The sequence below is a fragment of the Sinohyriopsis cumingii genome, unplaced genomic scaffold, assembly GCF_028554795.1.
Source record: "Sinohyriopsis cumingii isolate HCF-2022 unplaced genomic scaffold, ASM2855479v2 utg002198l, whole genome shotgun sequence".
In the NCBI taxonomy this organism is placed as follows: Eukaryota; Metazoa; Mollusca; class Bivalvia; order Unionida; family Unionidae; genus Sinohyriopsis; species Sinohyriopsis cumingii.
Genome location: NW_028316155.1, coordinates 388385 through 398650, shown reverse-complemented (window position 1 = coordinate 398650; position 10266 = coordinate 388385). Strand labels below are relative to the sequence as shown.

The 10266-nt window shown below is 32.0% G+C and overlaps 1 protein-coding gene across 1 annotated transcript; it reads left to right on the top strand.

The window, feature by feature from the left end:
• Nucleotides 1–248: 248 nt before the first annotated feature.
• On the top strand, nucleotides 249–3778 carry LOC149770943 (G protein-coupled receptor GRL101-like). The gene is made up of 3 exons (XM_089948963.1): nucleotides 249–1634; nucleotides 2836–2963; nucleotides 3713–3778. The coding sequence occupies exons 1-3, from the start codon at nucleotides 341–343 to the stop codon at nucleotides 3776–3778; spliced, it is 1488 nt and encodes a 495-aa protein (XP_089805089.1). The 5' UTR covers nucleotides 249–340.
• Nucleotides 3779–10266: the final 6488 nt, after the last annotated feature.

The following is a 10266-nucleotide window of genomic DNA, read 5'->3' as shown; positions in this document are numbered from 1 at the left end:
TAATAGTACAATGTCTGTGATACACTTATTTTTATAATCTTCCTGTTTGCATATAGGATATCGAGGAAGAGGCTGCCCTGGATATTTTCGATGCAATCAATCTAATATTTGCCTTCCTCCGTCTCAAGTTTGCGATGGGTTTAAACATTGTCCTGCGGGAGATGACGAGATATTTTGTAATATAAGCTGCCCTGGTGCATGCATTTGTCAAGGGACATTCGTGGATTGTAGGGATGGTCGAATAAATGCTACAGAAATTGCTTTACTATCAATACAGTCAAGAAAAATATTGTTCAGCAACTCCACTATCGGAAAAATAATTGTACCTTTCATCCTACCGATGGCGTTTTTAGTTAATTTATCGGACAGTGGAATCGAAGAAATACAACCTGGGCTATTTGAGTCCATGACGAATTTAAGGACTTTAGACATTTCTTACAACAGACTTACAGTCCTTCATGAAAATACTTTCAAGGGATTGGCTAGGCTTCAAGAATTGGTACTGGACAATAACATATATCTGACGAAGATAGAGAGAGGAGCTTTTCGAAATTTAGAAAACATTTTGGAAATTAACATCACACATTTACATATTTCATTCTTAGAAAGCTACACATTTGAAGGTCTAAACAAACTGAAGATACTTGACTTAAGATTCAACAAAATATCTCATGTAGAATATCAAGCATTTTATGGACTTGGGAAGTTAGAAAGTCTTTTGATAAGTTACAATAAAATAAAGATCTTTGAGAGTGAAATATTCGGTGGACTGACATCTCTCCATTATTTAGAAACGGACGAATATGAATTATGCTGTTTGAAACCGAGAAGTGTAGACGAAGCAAATTGTCATCTTTCACAAACATATGAATTTTATTCATGCAAAGACTTGGTGCGGGATGTAAGCTTGCGAGTACTGTTATGGATAATAGGACTCTTATCACTAGTAGGTAATATTGCCTCATTCATATACAGAAAATGGAAGTTAGGCCTGCAGTTGAAAATGGGCTATGGAATTTTTGTAGCAAATTTGATAGTCGCAGACGTTCTAATGGGAATATATTTGTTGATTATGGCTGTTGCTGATACATATTTTCGAAACGAATTTGTCTCAAGCAACGATTGTTCGCAAATCAGGGCATATTGCAGTGCAGCAGGAGTATTATCGACATTATCAAGTGAAGCGTCCATCTTCTTCGTAATGTTGATTACATTAGACAGGATTTTAGTGGTTAAGTTCCCTTTCGGACAAGTGAAGTTGACGCCCAGTATGTGTAAAGTTGTGTCATTTCTTGCTTGGTTGATTGCCATTGCATTATCAGTGTTACCAATGGGATTGAACGTGTACTTTAAAGGGAAATTCTATTCTAGAACATCTATTTGGTTTGTTCTTCCTCTAACAAGAGACGATGCGCCTGGATGGGAATATTTATTTGCAATAATCATCACTTTAAACTTCCTCCTTTTGTTTTTGATAGTCTTTGGACAGGTTCTGATTTTCAAAGCGATGCGAACAAAGAGTCCACTTTTAGATAGGCAGAAACATTCACGTGATCAGACTTTGACTGTGGCCAGAAATCTCTTACTGGTAGTGTTTGCGAACTTTCTCTGCTGGTTTCCGATAGGAGTAATAGGTAAATGTTTCTGTATTCTAGAATGAACACAAAACAGATAGACTTATCAAATTCTAGTTAATTTATTAATTGGAAGATATTGTCCTGTCCTCAAATTAAACTTTTAGGCCCACTTTCTTATTTATTAAAAGAGATATTAATAACTTCTTATATTTTAAGCTAAAATACAAATTTAGTAATTTAGTGAATAAAACACTACGTACAGACTTGGCAATGAAAAGGGCTTTTCAATATTTTATACTAGACGGTCCTTGGGTGTTTCAAAGTATAGTATCTTTTAAAGTAAGAACGGACAATTAAGTTAATTACGGTGTTACAAAGACACATTTAATTCTTTACACATCATGGGAACTAATAAATATCATAACATTAAAAAGTATGTAGTGTCAATATTATGGCAATGATTAATTGACATACTTTATTATGTGATATTTATATTCATGGAAAATCGTCAAACGTATTATTATCTTACTCTGTGTGTGTGTGTGTGTGTGTGTGTGTGTGTGTGTGTGTGTGTGTGTGTAAAGAACACCGATCATATGGCGAATAACATCCATTCAAGTGTACTGGATCCAGCAAGACACACTGTGTGTCAGAGATTGACTAAAATAATTGCAAGAAATTGACAACATAAAGTACAAACATTGTTAATTAATTAATTTTAATTACCCTAAGCGCTATTGACTCTCATCGAGTCATTGTCAGAGGGAAAATCACGACAGAGAAACAAATAAAATAAACATTAAACATCAAAGAGAACACTGACGTTACAAAATTGTACACGTTTATTGAATTGACAGAAGTATTATCTCAAACTTGTTGAAGGTTTACAAATATACGGCGTCATATCCACACCTTTTAAATAATACTTATATTAAATAATACTTATATCAGATCCTTAATTACTTAAAATCGTATAAATTCAACGTTTTCTTTGCAAGTTCTTTGTCTAGTTTGTCTCTGTTTCGTAATTGTGCCTCTAATAAAAAAAAACTCTTCGTGAATCGAAAGCGCTTATACTAGTTAATAAATATTCTTTGCACTGTTTGTTGTTATGCCTTAGTTCTGAACTGGTTTCATAAGTACGTGCATTTGAAAAAATCCCATCTGAGAAGATGACTAATAGTGTTCCGTAGAGACATTCCGATGATTTTAAACAGTTGATGTATTTATTAATTTGTTTTATCTGTTAATTTGGAAGGCATCCTGGCTTTAATGAACTACACCATTCCCTTGGATGTGTATGCATGGGCATCCGTCGTTATTCTACCTATCAATTCTGTGCTGAATCCGATCCTATACACGCTTTCTGCTGTGATCAAGAGAGAGGTAAAATCACTTATTCTTTGTGACATAACTATACCAAATTGGCATAAAGATTTCTCTTTTTCTTCATCTCATAATAACGATTCAGTTATTTGCAAGCTCAACAAATTATATATACATTTGTTTAGGTTCGTATCGTGATCTACTTGGAGCGTCTATGTAACTGTATGTTTTCGTCTTTTTACATTTCCTTACATTCGTAATTCCGTTCTCACGTTGCATGTTCTTATTCTCTAGAAATTTGTGCCGACATCATGCGAACAAGATATGATTTCAAAAGAAGGTAAGCTCTCGGCATTTAATTAGATCATTTTAAGAGTTTTATATTACTTTCTAAATCAATATGATTCCGATATTGTTTCTCAAAACGGTACAATTTTAAACGCTCTAACATAAATAATGAAACAAAAGATGGTCTCAGGTTCAATAAAATTTTCAAAATACATTTTTTAACTTACAAAAGATATTCAGTTGATACAAATCTTTGCTTTAAGTGTGTGTATCCCATACCATAAAGACGATAAGATACTGTAAATATTTAATTTTTTCGCATTAAAATTGATATACTTGTATAAATATCGAACGTTCCCAGATAGATATATGACAGCTTGTCATCAACTTCTAATCATTTTGTCTACGACAACTTACTCCATTGTGCGTGTTTCTGTCTCTCTCTCTCTCTCTCTCTGTGTCTCTCTCTATATATTATAACTAAAAATGTTATTGTTATGCCCTCTTCTCGTTTAACCCAGATATTAGAAGACTTGATGAATTGTTCAGTTATAATGTTCTACATGCTAACGATGTTAGGAAGCTGACATGCGCATTAACTTGCATCGAGAATCGTACCTTGAACTTGAACCAGATAGATCTTGTTACAAGGAAAATCGCAGAACGCGTTGATTTCCTGCACAAAAGAATGATGTACTACGGCAATCTGACAACGGACAACATATGGATTTTCCTTGATAATGACGTGAGATATTATTATTATTATTAGTAGTAGTAGTAGTAGTAGTAGTACCGCTCCGCTGGCCTAGTGGTTAGAGCGTCCGCCTCGGATGCGGGAGGTCGTGGTTTCCATCCCCGGCCGAGTCATACCAGAGACTTAAAAAATGGTACTAACAGCTGCCTCGCTTGGCGTTCAGCATTAAGAGGATAATGTTAGGACTGGTTGGCCTGGTATCAGGATAATGTGACTTGGTGGGACATCATGCTACATGTCTGCGGCATGATGCCCCAGTGCTAGACATCACTATAAACTGCCACATTGCAGACATCGTAGCTATATGACTGAAAAATTGTTAAAGCTACGTTAAAAATCAAAAACACATCACATCACATATTAGTAGTAGCAGTAGTGGTAGTATTACTATTATTAATATTAGTAGTAGTATTAATCTGAATTCTTGTATTATAGGCCAACAACCCAAATTCAATACATTTATGAAAATTATAATACAAACACGAAACAATAATTATGGCGCTAATACACGGACTTAGTAACTTTTAAAGATTTTTGCTAGATAGAGAGAAAAATTATGTAGGATATTAATATATGAATAACTATCTGTATCAGGGTATAAAACTTAATTTATTTTTATTAGATTAAACGTTTGAAAGTAAGTAATCATTTCTCAAAAGGGACATTTAGCAAAAACTTAAAACTCATCTTCTTTATCTGCGCAGAAAGGGAAACATTTGTTCAATATAGCTTATATATATATATATATATATATATATATATATATATATATATATATATATATATATATATATATATATATATATATATCTCACATGAAAGGGAACTTTCCATTTTTGAAAATACGTAGTAAGCGAACACTACGAAAGAGTCTAAATAATTTATATAGTATTGGAAACGCCCGGTCACCTATTGATTATATACATTCTCTTTTGGGAATCTTCAACAATAACCTTTATTAACATGTACCAGTACTTAAGAATTCTACTGTATCATACTACTTGCAATTTGCATTGTAGCTGAATGAGTGTAGATAAAAACCTTTGGTGTGTTTTTCGTAATAACAAAAACATATTTACAAAGTTACATACGCACAGCTTTCTTTTTACGTCAAAACGTCTGACCCATAATTTAAAGCTGGCCATATTTGTTTCAAATACTTGGAATATATTTTTTGTAGACAGTTTACCGAAACGATCGAATCTGTTCTTTAGGCTATAAAGTGTCTTTTCTGCTTATGCCGCATATACGACGAGGTTTTAGAAGAAATATTATAAAACCGATTTATCATAAGATGACGTACCAATGAGGCTATCATAAACATATCAACTTTTGTATCCTCTCAGATATCATCTGTTCTTTAGGCTATAAAGTGTCTTTTCTGCTTATGCCGCATATACGACGAGGTTTTAGAAGCAAAATTATAAAACCGATATACTTATCATAAGATGACGTACCAATGAGGCTATCATAAACATATCAACTTTTGTATCCTCTCAGATATCATCTGTTCTTTAGGCTATAAAGTGTCTTTTCTGCTTATGCCGCATATACGACGGGGTTTTAGAAGCAAAATTATAAAACCGATATATTTATCATAAGATGACGTACCAATGAGGCTATCATAAACATATCAACTTTTGTGTCCTCTCAGATATCATCTTTCCAAAGCGCTATGATTTAAGTCTTTTCTAAGTTTCACCAGAACTTTCATGAACCTAGTTAACTATTTTTTATTATTTCAAATCCGTTACTGATACATATCCTGTTCAATATACAACCAATACCTGGTTTGGTTAGGCAGATCTCACTATAAGATATTTACCCTTACAGCCTTTCTGTTAGTCAGAAAGACATTAGTGAAGTAAACATCCTCCTGACAAACTGGTGTTGATTTCAAATAGAAGTAAATACTCTGCTGAGAACTGCTAAAGGCTTACCTATTTGTAATTTGCAGACATGTTTATATTCCCTTTTTGTGAAAGGATGCGATAAATAAAACAGCTGTTCTTCACCACTTCGGACAGTATTTGAGATCAAATGTTGTATATAAAATAGATCTTAAGATAGGTCTATATTTTTCTAGTTGCTTTGAAAAAATATCAGAAAATAACACCAATACCACCAGATTTTCCGTCTGTAATCTTATTAACATGTTGTACTTCTTCAGTGTTTTTACCATTAGGGATTTGCCTGAAGAGTGTAACTTGCTTGATACAACCTTAAATTTGTATCTACTTCATGATCTATATCAGATAATCCTGAAACTATTGGTATCATCCGATCAGATTTATTTTTCCTGCCAAAGTAGTGTTATGACACATTGAGAAAAGGTTCGAATCTACCCCTAAAAGTGATTTTTCAAAACATGATACCTCTTTTGATTTTATAAGTTGATTTGCAAAATGTAACAATAATATTCCGGATTAACACGATTAACAAGCTATAAATGTTCTACTTCAGGAAATAAAGGGTGTTTGGCTTCAGGGCAAGCCAAAACGTGCTGTCAACAAACAAATGCAGTCTGCGGATATTCAGTTTCTGAAATCTGTCAGTGGAGCCCTTCTGCAATCATGCAGGCATATCGTGAACGAAATCGAAGAGCAAGAATGATATTCAATTGGGATGTTTTCATATTTTCTTTTTAATGTTGTTCAAATCTTTGGCAAGTTTTTGAATATTAACATAGCCCTTTGATACTTCGAACTGCATTTAATGTATATGGCTTTCTAATTACAGTATAATTGTATGTGTCTATGTTATCCTATTATGGTCTTCATCAGTGCCGATGATATTCACCAGATTTGATTATGTAGTTTATCTATCTTATCCAAAGTTGATTGATATTCAACAAACTAAAAAAAAACTTTCCGCCCACTCAATCATCACAACTTTGTATTTATTGAACAATGACACGTTTAAGATACAATTTTGTGAATTTACAGTGGTCATAAACACGAAACTATACGTTCACAAGAAATAATATTCTTTTCGCATACAGGAAGTTAAGAATATAATTCAATCAGTCACAATTGCAAAACCTGAGTTTTGTACTAGTATGTAAATAAAGATAGGTAAGGTATGCCCTTATATGCATACTAACACACTGTGTAAGGGTCTTAATATGGGTAGATAGGTAGATATATATGTTTCATTGGTAGGTAGGTATATATGTTCAAATTCATTTAGTGCATTGCTGTACGTGTTCGTTGTTATTGAAGTTAAGGAGAAATGTAATAATTGCAATGAGTGTAAATCAATTATAATGAACATGTAAAATACACAGACATATTATCCAAAGTTAAGTTGACACATTATTAGAAATTGTTTCAGTCAACAATTCTATATAAAAGCCCATATAAAATTAAAACTTGATAAAAGTAATCATTCATTATATTTGTGTATGTATATGTTTCTCTTCAGTAAAATAAGCTTAGATCATTATAGAGAAAAGTTAAATGAAAACTTCAGATGATATTTAATAAACATTTTCGGAAGCAGTTTCGACATGTTATATCAACTAAGAAAATAACTTCTTTAACAATTTTAAAAACAAACATAACTATAATTTAGTTTCTGAGCCATTGCTTTCAAAAAGACTGAAGAAATTATCAGCTCTATAAATTAAAGAGGCTTTGCAATGTTCAGAAAAGCATAAAATGAATAACCAGGTTATAGAATTCTCATTTTAAAGCGTTGCGTTAAAGAAATCACTGCACATAATTAGTATTATGCGCAGGTCACCTAAATAAACATTTCCAACATGAAAAAAATCACTCCTAATAAAATTCCGCAATAAAACACGGATATAAAACACACGTAAAATATAAGCAAACTTAGATCAATGAATTTATCAGTCTTTATTAAACAGAATTAATGCATAGACGCTGTAAATGTTTAGTTTAAAAGCATTATAATGTCACAATTTGCTACAAATAAAGGATTTTATATTTATGCAATGTAACAAATTACAACACCTTAGCCATTTCGTCAAAGCATATTGTACACTCTACTTAAAATAGCCATTGTACCAATATTATCAAAGATAAAAATATATTACACTGATAAAGATTATTTTACATAAAAGTGGTTAAACATTTCCTTTCATAATTACATTTTCAGATATGACTAACATGGTTGTGTTAGCAGACCGAGAGCAAAATGATAGATTCGATTTAGGCAGAGTCCGATTTAAAGGGCAGTGTGGACTCTTATTCCTTGGATGTCAACTATCTATTCACATCTAATATATGTAAATGTACCAGAGTTAGTCAAATCAACATGTTGCTTTCACGTCTACATTCAAATCTACAAGTTCAAATCAGGATGAAAATATCTTTATATAATGCTAATGCATATTGTTAGAATATAATTGGTTTTGAAACAATATACCTGATTGATAATAAGTGCATCAATCCACCTAGTGTTGACTGGAGATTAAACAAAAGAAGGAGTATATTGATATAAATAGTATATTGATATAAATAATTAGTATAGGAAAACCAATCGATGCGACTAAAGGAGACAACAATTATACAAGTTATGAATTGATGTCTACATGGTTGCGTTGGTATATTAAGGTGCAAAACGAAATCATACTTCATTTTACAAAAATACTAATGATACCAGTATAGATACTGGATGGACATGTTTTGTTTTTCAGTATACCAACTGAGAGACAAATGATGCTATACAAATACAGATGAGGGAGAGAATATAATTCCATGAGCTTGTGCACATTCACATATAATTCGTGAAATGCTAGGCAAAACAAAACAAAAAAATCAAGGGTTAGTAAGAAATATGGCTAGACGATGGACCGAGTTGTGACCTTATTATAAGTCCAAATACATGTGTTTTCCAAGACAACGTTTATGAAGCAAACAACAGAGGCTGATTGAGAATTGTGGTGACAGGGACTGACGAAATTTAATTTATCAGAATTTGGCTATTAATTCCTTAATCGACTGAGTTTGCATGTGGCAACACCTTTGTATACAATTGTAAACAAAGCAACTAACACAATATGAAGTTAAATGTCACGATCAACTGAGAAAGAAACAACCTGTCCAATTATCGTACAATAGAGCTTACTATATTAACATTCATGCCTGACAACTATGCTATTGTACATTTTTACAGGTTGACCAAATATAAATATTAGTATGCCGTGATAAACATATCAACTAATGATTTTGTGTCACGAAAATGTCATATATATACCAATACTAACAATCGAAATGTTTTTTTTTATTTTATTTGATTGATATGTTAAGTCTTTCTTCAAGTGGAAGTTCGCTGTTCAATTTGCAATTTCAACTAGATGTGACCGTAACTCTCTTGTATTGACTTTGCTTTCATCGAAATCACTTACAACATCATCCGCCATAGCACATGTTTTATTGCATTTGTTGTGTTTGTATCACATATAGATTTATTGACATTCGTTGTCTTTGTATCACAGAAACACTAATAGACATTTGTTGACTTTTTATCACACTAAAATCTAATATATATGTGTTGCATTTCTATCGCAATAATCAGTTCACTGAATATTTGTCTTCAATTTATCACAGCAAATTATAATGAATATTGGTTGTCGTTGTATCACAGAAATTTCTAATAGATATGCGTTCCATATGTATCGCAGTAAGTCCAATGGATATTTGTTTTCAGTGTATCACAGCAAATTATAATGGATATTAGTTGTCGTCGTATCACATAAAGTTCTAATAGATATACGTTGCCTATGCATCACAGAAAGTTCTAATGGATATTTAATGTAGTTGTATCACAGTAAGTAGTAATAAGTATTTAATAGGTTGTCTGTTTTATGTATCGACATGATATCTACATTACCGTGAAATTGATTTGGTATGAAGGAGTGGACACTATCTTAGTCTTGGTTAAAGTTTAACTGATAATTAGAAAACAGGTTTAGCAACCTTTTAAAGAATTTTTTTTGTTTAACTGCTCATTAGCCGCTTATTGAAAACTGTTTCTATTTTTCTTTTCTCCAATACGAAATTTAAACATTGTTTTCACTACTGTCTTAAATTATGGGTTTTCTTTAATATTAAATACTATTATCAACTTATATTGTTGTCGAGTTGTATTTAAAATATATCATTATATACGTTATTATCAGGAAACCTTTTGAAAATTCATGAACACATTATCTATAATGTTAAAATCTGCAATATTAATTTATATATGTTCATTGACAATTATATATAAGTTATTAATTACTAATGCATCTTCCGCCACATTTTGCCATTCTGATTTTATTAGAATGTTAGATTGAAACAATTTAAAAAGTAT